The sequence below is a fragment of the Geotrypetes seraphini genome, chromosome 10 (assembly GCF_902459505.1).
Source record: "Geotrypetes seraphini chromosome 10, aGeoSer1.1, whole genome shotgun sequence".
In the NCBI taxonomy this organism is placed as follows: domain Eukaryota; kingdom Metazoa; phylum Chordata; class Amphibia; order Gymnophiona; family Dermophiidae; genus Geotrypetes; species Geotrypetes seraphini.
Window position 1 is genome coordinate 4,509,282 of NC_047093.1, and position 13,987 is coordinate 4,523,268.

The 13,987-nt window shown below is 40.5% G+C and overlaps 1 protein-coding gene across 1 annotated transcript in view; it reads right to left on the reverse strand.

Annotated features, from left to right (window-relative positions):
- Nucleotides 1–13,987, reverse strand: part of DNAH17 (dynein axonemal heavy chain 17) — a 954,442-nt gene that overhangs the window by 824,063 nt on the left and 116,392 nt on the right. Inside the window, exon 10 of the mRNA XM_033960179.1 lies at nt 3,958–4,044. Coding sequence (XP_033816070.1) covers nt 3,958–4,044 — 87 coding nt within the window. The remainder of the gene's footprint in view (nt 1–3,957; nt 4,045–13,987) is intronic.

Here is a 13,987-nt window from a genome sequence, read left to right on the forward strand (position 1 = left end):
AGCCTGGCCTTAGGAATAGCGGGTCCGCCCATCCCTACTAAGTCTAAGGTCTGATTGGCCAATCAGATTAAGCCAATTAGATTAAGTGGCGGTCGGTAGTGTCGGGGAGGGGGGTGCGTCTTCGGGCAGGAGGGTTTGGGCACCCTCCTGCCAGTGATCGGTCAGGTGCCACGGCCCGCTATACTTATAGCGGCAGAGAGATCACTTGCTGCGATAAGTATAGCGGCCGCGTTTACTTACAATGTAGACCAGCATTTTGCTGGCCTACATTTTTAAGCTTCTCATCTGCTAGGGAGACGCGTAGGGCCGCCTAGGTTCAGCCTAAGGCCCGCCTAAGGCCCTTAGACGAGCTTAGGCATCTTGCGGGTCTCCCTAGGCTCCCGGAGGTGCCTTCAGGCCTGCCTGGGGAGCATTTTTTTTTTTAAAAACGTGCATCCCGATTGGCTGATTAGACAGCTGTAGGACGTCTACAGCTGCCTAAAATCGGGACGCACTTTTAGAGAATCTGGGCCTTGATGTTGAAAATAAAATGAATAAAGATTTTTTTTAAAAAAAGAATATTAAAATACATTATCGTGTGGTAATGTCAAAAGATTATTAAAAGACTTTATTAAATAACAATTGTAAGTAATTATGTTAAAAACAATATTAAAAAAATATATTAAGGAAACAAAAAACCTATAAAATGTTGTTTGCTAAAACTTAAACCCGTTGCTTGCCATGGGCAGTTAGGTTGATGTACCATTAGTTCAATGTGAGAGGGTGACCACTACAGAATCATAAGGAAAACCGACGACTGAGTGCCCAAAGATAGTAACTAATAGCAAATAAGTAGGCCAAACTGCGTTAAAATGAAAAATGAAATAATGTGCTCAAACCTACAGTGCAGACATAAAGTTAAAAGTTCCATAGGGACAGCTATGAACGTATTGAGCAACGCATTTACAAGTGTTAGAAATAGGGAACAAGAATGTATCTGCAACACTGTGTCCAAAAAGGATTACGTAACATTACGGCTATGATAATAAATAAAAATAAAGACTGATATGGGGAATATAAAAAAGGGAGAGTAATGCACGTGATACAATGAATAAAATCATCCCTAAACATATGACAATGACAAGCATAAAAAATGAAAAATAAAACAAACAGGGTGAATGAAATGTTCGTGAATCCCAAATCTATCTGCAACATAGTGTCCAAAAAGCATTACGTAACATTACGGCTATGATAGTAAATGAAAAAAGACTGATATGGGGAAATATATTTTAAAAAGGGAGAGTAATGCACGTAATACAATAATCAAAATCATCTCTAAACCCGTGACTATCACAAGCATAAAAAATGAAACAAACAGAGTGAATTAATTGGTCGTGGATCCCAAATGTAACAAAGGGAAAGAATCTACTTACCACACGCCAATAACGATCAAATGGGGTCAAATAAGTCTTGCGCAGTGGCAAAAAAAGGTTACTCCACTGTGGGCTGCAGGCTGAAATAGAGATCTGCCCGAAATGTGGGCGTAGCCAATTGGTTGATGCACTCAAAAACGTGGATGTAGCCGATTGGTTAATGTGCATATATATGTTAGATAGTGAGCCCACCGGGACAGATAAGGAAAATGCTTGAGTACCTGATTGTAAAACCGCTTAGATAACCTTGATAGGCGGTATATAAAATCCTAATAAAACTAAAAAACTAAAAACTATATAGGAATGCTTGACAAGTGAGCAAAGGAATAGTGAAATGAAAATGAGGCTTGGACTAGGCTGAAACTAAGGAGGCAAAAACACGGACCGTGTCAGGTCCCTTGGTTGGCCATAAGGTTGTACATGTTACTGCATTTATTAATAAACTACGCCTGCATCTTGTACATAATCTGCAGTTTTTTTCGTTGTTTTCTTCTTTGAACCTTTCCAATTGACTACTTTCCTTTCATTGTCACGATTGGAGAAGGACAAAGCTACTACTTTAAAGCCCTAAATAGAGTTTATAAGAGGTGATTATTCCAACTAGATATCAACCTGATCAGTCATGTTATCCTTAGTTAACGAATATCCTTTTTTGATTATTCCACTATCTACATTTTGAATCTCATATATTGGAGACTAGAGCGATTATGGGATAAAAATTTTCTTTAGTATGTATTGCATTGTTTTGTGTATTGATTGATCCTATATTGCAATCTGTACAAAAAAAAATTATAACAAATAGGGAAAAATTTGATCACGTGACTCCTCTTCTTAAAGAAGCTCATTGGATTCCTATTGTTCACAGAATCTCCTATAAAATAGCACTTTTAACATTCAAAATATTAACAACTAAAGCCCCATCATTCCTAGAAAGGTACATTGTTCCATATATTCCTACTAGAAGTTTGAGATCAGAGGATAAAAACCTGCTAGTAATTCTATCGCTCAGCATAATAAATACAAGACACGATACGATCTTTGTGGTTACATCGCCCAGAATATGGAACTCCTTACCATCATTTATTAAGGAAGAAAAATCACTAAGTAAATTTAAAGGACTGTTAAAATGCTGGTTGTATAAAGATGCCTCCGAGATCTAATGTTGGATTCTCTTTTGACCCCGACCTCTGCAGAAACTCACGACTCCTCTGTCTTAGGTTTCAAGAAATTTAAAAAAAACCAAAAAACCAACAACTCAATGTTCTCTTTTAATTCTTATTAACACTTTAAAAATTTTTTACCTTCCCTTTGTATTTACCTTTTATGTTTCCTTTACTATGCTTATTGTAATTCTCCCTACTTCCCCTATGTATCAGTTCGTAATGTTTGGGTTTGTTGTAGTTAATAACTAAGACCCTGTTTTTAATTGTAAATCGCTTTGAATTTATGATATTGCGGTACATCAAATTTTTAATAAAACTTGAAGGTTGTTGTGGTGAGATGTGTATGTTTCAAGTTTCAAGTTTTATTTATATTTGATTAATCGCTTAATTAAAATTATTTCTAAGCGAATTACAATGTATAAAAGTAACATATGAATAAACATAATACTAAAATAGGAAATAACATATAAGATATTATAAAACTAACAATTTATACAATAAATACAATTAAAAACAAAACAAAACAAGAATTTACATACATGTGTTTGTGGCACCCTTTTTGTGAAGTTCACAGCAGTGCCCTGTAAGGAACCCCACTACTCTGGTGCAATGTTTGGGTGTCCAGTCCATCATTTTACTGATCCTGCCCACATCCAAAAGGTCTTTTTCTAGGCATTTTTGACTTGAACAAATTTTGGGACGAAAATTGAGTATAAAGATGGACGACTTAGCGGTCTGGACGATCAGAGAGCTGGACGTACAGTTAGGCGATTTTCGGAAAAAAAATATGTTGGATGTATTTTTCGAAAATGGACCTTTTCCCATGTCCGACTTTGGGTGACTAGTGACTTAGGCCCAAAATGGACTTAGACGCATCTTTTGATTATGCCCCTCCACATATATAACAAATTAGGATAAAAAAACTTTTTATCATTTATGGCAAATCATAATCTGTTAACTGTCTTTTATGCATGTTCAACCTGTAACCCGTTCTGAGCTCTTTGGGGACAATGAGACAGAAAATGAATGAAATTAACAAATGAAATAATAAACAGCTGCCGATCACGTGCCAATCACGCAATGGCAGCTTCGTGAAAGGTAGGTCAGGGTTTTCAAGGCCTACATTTCTGTCATCTAATCGCAGCTAAAGAGGCGCTTTATGATGCCCTAATGCCACTTCTGGTGTTAGGCGTCGTAAAGCTCCTCCATAGCCACAGTGCAGGAGGATTTTTGTTTTTAAACAGTATTTTCCACTTAAGTCAGGCGCCTAACTTAAGGGATGGAAGGAATGCCATAATGACTCCACAAAAAGTGTCAGCTTTCCACTGTTATGCTGATAACTCATTTTTCACAAGGAATTTTAAAAATCAGATAATGCTTACCTTTATAGTCTTTAACCTATTAAAAAAACTATCCATTCTGGTAAAAACAAGAGCAGAAGGAAAGTCCCATGATCTTGGTTCTTTATCCTTAAAAAAAAAAAAAGAGAGAAACATGAATTTGTGTGTACACACATTCTTCAGAGATTGTTATATTCCAGAGGTTGGTTATGTGGAACCCTTATTTACCTCCAGACTTCAGGGATCCTCAATTCATCCTCCCCACTCCCTGTTCCTATTAGCTCTCTGTCTCTTTGTCTTGCTCTCTCCCTACCCCACCCCTCGCTACTTCTCTCCAGTTTCTCTCTCTCCCCCTCCACAGCAGTCTTTCTCCCTCCAGCAATTTCCCCGTCACCTCAGTCTCCCTCATTACCTCCAATAAGTCCTATTAGTTCTGCATCTCCTCACCTACTGAGGACCTGGTGTTGCTGCTTTCTCCATCCCCCATATCTACTAATGCTGCTACTGTCATCTCAGTCCTTTGCCTTTTCAGCATCCTCTATATTGTTATAATCCATGCAAGCAGCATGAAAGGAAAAATTACCTCAAAATTTTGTTTCCTTTAGTCCTACCAGACCAGTCCAGAATGAATAGGTTTATACATCCATCAACGGAAGGTTTAAAATCTTATATTTTTCTCAGACTTTCAACTTACTGCACCTATTATCCAGTTACAGATGAATGGCAAGCTTGTGATAACATTTGAGGGTCTGGTGTGTGCAATCATGGCTGCTGCAGTGAGGAAGCATGCATTCAAGACTATTGCTAGTTCTAAAAGTTTTGATTTATATTGTACAAATAGTTATTGTAACAAATACAATCTTTGCTAATGTTGACATTAACATCCTAGACTAGAGAAGATTTGAGTGCGGCAGTTATTCCTGTGTCTCCTACAAGTAGTAGGTAATAGTGCTGCCCGATTCACGATTTGAATCGGTTCAAAACAAAAAAAAATGGCTTCCCGATACGCCTGACCCTCTCCCCTCGCCCCCTAAAGCAAGAGCGGCAGCTGCCGCACCTGCTTTAGAAGGCGAGGGGGGTGTCAGTCGGAAAGTGCTGCTGGCGGCTACCCCCTCCCCCCCCCGGAGTCCAGCGTCCGGCTTCCGGCTCCCACCCCCTCGGCCTTCCGCTCCCCAGGGCCTCCCCGCACTGTTTACCTTCCAGCCGAAACAGCCTGCAAGCAAGATTGTGGTGTTAGCAATCTTAGTACCACTTCAGAGCTGGTTCCTCTGTCGCGGTCCCGCCCCTCCTCTGTGTCAGAGAAGGGGCGGGACCGCGACGGAGGAACCATCTTCGAAGCGGTACTAATATCGCTAACACCGCGTTCTTATTTGCAGGCTGTTACGGCTGGAAGGTAAACAGTGCGGGGAGGCCAGGGGGGAAGCAGAAGGTTAGGGGGGTGGAAGCCGGACGCCAGGGGAGGGGGTGAGTGAACAGTCCTTCGGGGTGGGAACAGGCAGGCAGGCAGGCCTTCAAAGGGGGGTGGACTGGCTTTCAGGGGTGGGATAGGCCTTCAAGGGGTCAGGCAGGTCTTCAAGGAGGTACAGGCCTTTAGGGGGGACAGGCAGGCCTTCAGGGGTGAGATAGGCTTTAAAGGGGGGGGGGATAGGCCTTCAAGAGGGGGACAAGCCTTCAAGAAGGGGAGGCAGGCCTTCAAAGGGGGACAGGTCTTCAAGGGGGGACAGGCAGGCCTTCAGGGGTGGGGTGGGTCTTCAAGGGGGGGAAAGCCTTCAAGGTGGGAGGCAGGCCTTCAAAGGGGGGACAGACCTTCAAGGGAGGGGGGCCCTGGTATAGAAGTACACAGAGGGAGGGAAGGGGGGGTTCAAAGAGATGTGCATATGCTGGACTTTGGGGAGGAAGAAATGGGTCTGAAAATAGAGGAGAGGGAGCGAGGGAGAGAGATGATGGACAATGGGATTTAGGGAGAGAAGGAACAGAAAGGGAAAGAAGTTGGATGCAAGGGATGGTGTGGAGGGGGGAATAGAGATACTGGATACGAGGGTAGTTGGGAAAAGAAAGGGAGAAATGGTAGACCCTGGGGTGGTGGGGAAGGAAGGAGAGATGCTGGATGAAAGGGTAGTTAAGAAAAAGTGGATCTGTGGAGGGAATCGAAAAAAAGGAAAGATGCCAGACCTCCTGGGGAGGGAAGAGAAACAGAAGGGGAGGACAGAGATGGAAGATGGATGGTTAGCAGGGAGAAAGAAGAAAGAAGGAGATCCTGGCAAGCAAGTTATCAGAAGACAACCAGAGCCTGAGACCAACAAAATTTGAATAATGACTAGACAACATAAAAGGTAGAAAAACTAATTTTATTTTCTGTTTTGTGATTACAATATGCCAGATTTGAAACATGTATCCTGCCAGAGCTGGTGTTAGACCGCAAACATGAGCTAGGATTTAACAGAGAGAGGAAAAGTCTTTTTTGTTTGTTTATTTTGTTTACACCACAGCGCCAGTGTGGTTAGGAGAAGGCAAAGGGGGTGAAGAGGCTGTAATATAAACCCACCAGGGTGTTTGAAAAAAAACAAACACCCAACTGGGCAGGAAAATCGAATCGAATTGAATCGAAAAACCAATTCAATAGGCTGAATCGAATCAAAATTTTTTTTCCTGAATCGGGCAGCACTAGTAGATAGGGATCAGGCTGGGTTTATTTTGGGCAGGTAGGCAGGTGGAACACAATATTAAAAGGATTGTTTATCTGGTATGGGGAGTCCAAAAGAGCAGACAGCACTCAGTGTTATGTGACACCCCCCCTGAAAATGTCTCTGCCTTGGGTGGTGGGAGGAAGGATTTTCAAGGGGGGGGTCACTAAACTAAGGAGGGTTGGAATTCCCAGCCCAATGGGTGGTTTTGGGAGGGGTCCGCCCATGTGAACAGGATCAGGAAGTAATAAAAGAACATAAGAACTGCATACTGGGACAGACTGAAGGACCATCAAGCCCAGTATCCTGTTTTCAACAGTGGCCAACCCAGGTCCCAAGTACCTAGCTAGATCCCAAGTAGTAAAATAGATTCTATGTTTCTTATCCAAAGAATAAGCAGTGGATTTTCCAAAGCCATCTCAATAATAGCCTATGGACATCTCTTTTAGGAAATTAGGCAAACCTTTTTTAAACCCCGCTAAGCTAACTGATTTCACCACATTCTCCAGCAACAAATTCCAGAGTTTAATTACACGTATGAAGAAATATTTTCTCTGATTTGTTTTAAATCTACTACTTAGTAGCTTCATCCCATGTCCCCTAGTCCTAATATTTACATCTACCCTTTCCACTCCACTCATTATTTTATAGACCTCTATCTTATCACCCCGAGCCGTCTTTTCTCCAAGCTGAAGAGCCATCCCATCCTTTTTATCATTTTTGTTGCCCTCCTCTGCACTTTTTCTAATTCTACTATATCTTTTTTGAGATACAACGACCAGAACGGCCCACAGTATTTGAGGTGTTGCCGTAACATAGAGCGATACAAGGGCATTATAACATTTTCATCTTTGTTTACCATTCCTTTTCTGATCATTCCTAACACCGATCCACTGCACAAGTTTTACTGGATGCTAAATTTTATGAGTCTGTGTCTTTACCCTGTCTGTGCTTTCTTCTTTCAGAGTCTCTTTGATCCACCGCCACAAAGCGGCGGCACTGCAGACCCCACCCACCAAGACCTTGTTCTATTTAAAGCTAAGACTCTTGCAGTGCATGTTGCAAAGGTGTGCACTTAAGGAGCAGGTAATGGTCTTTTGTGCACACACAGCATAATACTTCCACTTAAAAATTCCAAAGACCTGACCTCCGTGTTACTCATCTTTTATCTTCTTCTTCTCTCAACACACACTATTATGCAAAATCTAAACTTGTGGGCATCGGCCGCCCACACAAAGAACTTTATCTAACCCCAATCAAACCAGGTCGCCACAAATCATAAATGTCCAGGAAAACTTCAAAAAAGATTTCTCAATCAGTCCTACCATCAATACTCTTAATATTGGCCTAGTCAACACTCAATCATTTAAAACAAGCCACCACCTCATATACTATATAGAAACATGGTTGTTGGAAGGAGAAGAACCATATTTAAACTATGTCTGCCCCGCAGGATTTAACTTTCACTTTAATCATCATTCGGCAAAAAAAGGAGGCAGTCTGGTTATAATCTTCTGATCCAATTTAAAAACAACCAAAAATACCACATAGAATAGCTTCAACTTAAAATAACCACCAATCCACACATTGACTTACTTTTACTCTATCGCCTCCCGCCAATCAGTCGCGATAACAGTCTATCATATTTGATTTTTCACTACCACCACTAACCCTATTATATTAGGAGACTTTAATATCCACTTCGACGACCAAAGCAACAGTTTTACAGCCAAATTATTAACTCTCTCAACTGACCTTAATCTGATACCTCTTTTAACTAAGCCAACACATACCGCAGGCCATATCCTTGATATGGCCCTTATCACAACTTCCTTAAAAATACTACTTTTCTAAACTCAAATAAAACGGTACCATGGTCGGACCACGCATTAAACATTTCCTTACCACACCCCATCGGCCGTCAAACAACAAAAACCCAAGACAATCGCTTACCGAGACCTCTTGAAATTAGATACAACATCCATCTCCTCTAATTTCAACTAGAAATAAAGAACTTACAATTCCCCATAGAGGAACAACTTAACAGGATTCAAACTCTTAGAAACCCTAGCACCACTTATGACTCGCACTGCTTACGACCAGTGTTCCCGCTAAGGTGCGTTGGCCTGCGCGCGCGCACAAAATATTACATCGCAGCGCAAAGTTTCTCTTCACAGCGCACACACGCGTCGCAAAGGTAAGGGGAGGTAAGGTAAGGGGACGCATTGGGGGGATTGCACTTCCCCACAATTGCCATGCTTCGGTTCCTCTTCTTCCTTCCTTCCTTCCCCCCCCCCCCCCGCGGGACCCTGCGGCACCATCAACTCTTACTCCCTCTAATGTCGGCCCTGCAGCTCCAGACTTCCTCGCACCTTCTCCCCTCCCCCTTTGGATCGCTATTATTTTAAATGTTATAGCCGCGGAGCTGTATCCATCAGTGGAGATGTCTAACCTCGGCCTGCCCCGGAACTCTTACTGCAACAGTGACTTCCTGTTCCTGCCTAGACGGGCGGCTGCTGCAGTAAGAGTTCCGGGACAGGCCGAGGTTAGACATCTCCACTGATGGATACAGCTCCGCGGCTATAACATTTAAAATAATAGCGATCCAAAGGGGGAGGGGAGAAGGTGCGAGGAAGTCTGGAGCTGCAGGGCCGACATTAGAGGGAGTAAGAGTTGATGGTGCCGCAGGGTCCCGCGGGGGGGGGGAGGAAGGAAGGAAGAAGAGGAACCGAAGCATGGCAATTGTGGGGAAGTGCAGAGCTGCATGGAAGAGTGTTGCGGTACCCAGCTGGAGGGAGAAGGAAGATGAGGGAGGGAATTAAAGGAGATGCCAGGGCTTGGAGCATAGGAGGAAGGTATGCCAGTCTAAGGGAAAAGGAAGGGGGAGATGTGAGAGCATGGAGGGGGAACGTGTGGTTTGTTACTAAAAATCATGTTTTTCTTACAGATGGGGGGGGGTGCCAAAAAATGATGGGCCCCGGATGTTACATATGCTAGGTACGCCACTGTATGTAAAGATACCAGAAAGCTGGCGTAGCAAAAACTTCTAAGTTTTGAGTATTTAACCCTCCCACAATCTCACGGGCACTCGTTTCAAGTTTATTGAGATTTTGATTTAAACGCAATATCAAATATTTTCAATGCATATAACAAAAATAAATTTGGGGAAATAAATAAAACCATTTGAACCAGTGTTCCCGCTAAGCTGCGCTGGCGTGCGCTGGCGCACAAAATATTACATCGCAGCGCACACGTTTCTCGTCACAGCGCACGATCGGAAGAGGCGTACGGCAGATGGCAGGGCGGCGAGAGGAGAATCGGGCGAGTTGGCTCATAACTTGCTGGCGCCCGATATTTTTGGCTCACGGTGAAAAAAGTTTGCTCACAACACCCGCCCGCTTAGAGGGAACACTGCTTACGACTCGCAATATTAATCCTCGCCGAGTAAAAAAACCCCTGGTATACACCGGAACACTCATTAAAAAACAATTGAGATCATTTAAAAGAAAATGGCGACATGACAGAACCCTTTCTACCTTAAATAACTATAAAGAACAAGCCAGTTTCTATAAATCCAAGATAAATCAAGCAAAAAAGAACTACTTTACCAAGAGTATAACAAAAGCTAAAAATTATTCAGTGCTTTATTTCATAGTAAAATCCTTAATCTCTAACACACAAGAAAATCCATCATTGGGGGAGAGTGTGGCGCAGTGGTTAAAGCTACAGCTTCAGCACCCTGGGGTTGTGGGTTCAAACCTATGCTGCTCCTTGTGACCCTGGGCAAGTCACTTAATCCCTCCATTGCCCCAGGTACACTAGATAGATTGTGAGTCCATCGGGACAGACACGGAAAAATGCTTAAGTACCTGATTAAATTCATGTAAAATCGTTCTGAGCTCTCCTGGGAGAACGGTATAGAAAAATGAATAAATAAATAAAAATAAACCCACAGCCCAAGAATTAGCAAAACTTTTCTCTGATAAAATAAAAAACATAAACAACTCATACAAAATTCTCCCATAAACAACTCCCAAACACAAGAATTTACTAAGCTACCATTTTCAAAATACTCATCTTTCTCTACGACTATGGCGGTATAGAAGAATAAAGTTATTATTATTATTATTATTATTACTCCATCAACAGCCGACATCAAATGCACAATTCAATTCCTAAACCCTAAGGGCTCCAACTCAGACATAATCCCCCCACTCATACTAAAATGATACTTTCCTATATTCCGTCAACTCATACATACTATAATCACCACAAGTCTCACATTGGGCACACTACCTAAAGATTGGAAACATACAACACCCGAAAATCAAGGATCTCATTTTTTCATTTGAATTTTTTTATTCATTTTCTTATGTTACAACAAGTGAATTACATATTCTTTATATAAACTTATATATACACACTTGATAAGCTTACATATTGATAAATTCTTTAAAACTTTTTTTTTTAAATAGATGCAATTAATATATCAGAATTTTAAAGTTACATTTTTCTTTTTAATTATAATAATAATATCCCATCCCTCCCCCTCCCTTTCAATCAGAATTCCATTAGTTATATTATACATTTAAATTTTTATATATTGTATATTATTCAATAATATGTTCCCCCCTTTCCCTTCTAATCAAATTCTAAACATGGGAAAATTATTGTTCTTTATAAAATTCTGTTAATGGTCTCCATATTTTTTGAAATTTATTAATATATCCTTTTTGTGTTGCTATGGTGAGTTCCATTTTGTATATATGGCAAACAGAATTCCACCAGAAAGTGTAATTTAACCTGTCATGCCTTTTCCAATTGAATGTGATTTGTTGTATTGCTATTCCAGTTAAAATAAATAGAAGTTTGTTATTACTTGATGAGATTTGACTTCTTGCTCTCATTGTTGTTCCAAATAATATAGTATCATATGTCAAGGCTACTGGATTTTCTAACATCCTATTAATTTGGGGCCAGATTGATTTCCAGAATGTTAAGATGAATGGACAAAAGAATAAAAGATGGTCTAATGTCCCAATTTCAACCTGACAGTGCCAGCATCTATTAGATTTAGAGCTATCAATTCTATGTAAACATGTAGGGGTCCATAAAGCTCTATGTAAAAGAAAAAACCAAGTTTGTCTCATAGATGCTGACACCGTACATTTTAACCTCCAAGACCAAAGTCGTGGCCATTGAGATGCATTAATTTGATGTTTTATCTCAATGCTCCAAATGTCTCTAAGTCCATTTTTTGGTTTTTTATTTATATATCCGGATATTAATTTATACCACTGTGCGGCTTCATGTCCTATTGAATTTATCTGGAAACACAAGAATTCCAAACTGTGATAATTAGTAAGATTTTTCCATTCAGGGAACCCTACCTGAATGGATTGCTTCAATTGCAACCATCTAAAATATTGTGTTTTATTAAGATCAAATTTATGTTGCAATTGTGAAAACTCCAGCATTTTACCATTTTTTATTATATCATCTAAAATACGAATACCTGCTGTCATCCAGTTTTTCCAGATTATTTTGAAACCGCCTATTTTGATCTTGGGGTTTAACCAAATCGTTTGAGTTGTTGATTTACTAATTGGAATAGGAGTTAGATTACTTATGTATCTTAAAGTTTTCCATGTATCCATGAATATTTTATGTTCTTTGTATAGCCTTGGCATTTTGATACTAACTACATGACTAAGACGTAAAGGAAACATAAGTCTCCATTCTAGCCAGAACCAATCTGGAATATTGTCAGTGGGCTCTGGGAGGATCCAATACATACCTTGACGTAAAATATAGGCTTGATGAAACCTATAAAAGTTGGGAAAATTTACCCCTCCCTCCGCAATTGGTCTTTGCAATGGCACTAAAGCAATTCTGGGATTTTTCCCAAGCCAAATAAATTTTGTCAATATCTTATTTAACTTTTTATAAATCAAGGATCTCAAGGAAAAAAACAACAGACAAATCTAATTACCGACCAATTGCTAATCTACTCTTTCTAGCATAAACCACAGAAAAAATAATTTTCAACTAAGTCTCTGAATTCGTTGAAAAAATAAATGTCTTACACCCGAATCAAACTGGATTTAGATTACACCACTCCACAGAACACTCATTAATCAGACTCATGACAAGCATCCTATACTACCTAGATCAACGGAAATCAATCATGCTTACTTCGATTGACCTTTTATCTGCATTCAACACCATCAATCACAATCAGCTGTTACAAAGACTAAGCTCAACAGGGATCTCAGATCAAGTACTTGATTGGTTCCAATCCTACTTCACTAACCGCTCATCTAAAGTTTTTGTTGACAACATATCATCTGATACCTCCCCCTGCGAATACGGAATTCCACAGGGCCCAACACTATCCCTTCTCCTATCTTCATGGCACCACTTATGACTCTAGGGCAATCGATTGGTTTTACCATGTATTCCTATACTGACAACATACAACTCATCCACCCAATTAACCAAGACAACCTCACTGAAATTCAAAGCATCAATCAAAAGCTAGAACAGATAAGTGAATGGTTACACAACAACATGTTAGCCCTAAACACCTCTCCAAATAGTATCCTCCATAAAGCTATTAGGCATAATCTTGGATAGGAAGCTTACATACCATCAACAAATTAGCGCTATAGTTCAACAGTGTTTTCATAGACTACGCATGATCCGCTCACTTTCAACAATTTTGGAACTACTATCAATCAAAATACTAATATACTCCCAAGTTATTTCAAAACTGGACTACTGCAACTCACTATATAAAGGGATTACACAAAAGGAACTGAGAAGACTTCAAATTATACAAAACACAGCAATAAAACTCATAATGAAAGCAAAAAAATTTGACCATGTAACACTACTACTGATCAAAGCACACTAGCTCCCCGTTTCAAATAGAATTACATAAAAAATACTACTCCTCATATTCAAGGCCTTAACAACAAACTTACACACTTCTTAGATCACTTCGGTCGCAATCCTAGCATTTACTCACAATACCTAAGGCCAGTACTGGGCAGACTTGCAGGATCTGTGTCTTTATATGGCCATTTGGGAGAGGATGGGCTGGGGAGAGCTTCAATGGCTGAGAAGGTGTAGATGGGATGGAGTAGGTTTTAATGGAGATTTTGGCAGCTGGAGCCCAACCACAGTACTGGGTAGAGCTTTGAATTCTTGTCCAGAAATAGCTAAGAAGAAAAAATTAAAAAAATTAAATTGAATCAGGTTGGGCAGACTGGATGGACCATTCGGGTCTTTATCTGCCGTCATTTACTATGTTACCTTCATTACACCACATAAATTACGATACAATCCGATCCTCCATCTTTTCAGTAACTGCCCCCTCACTCCGG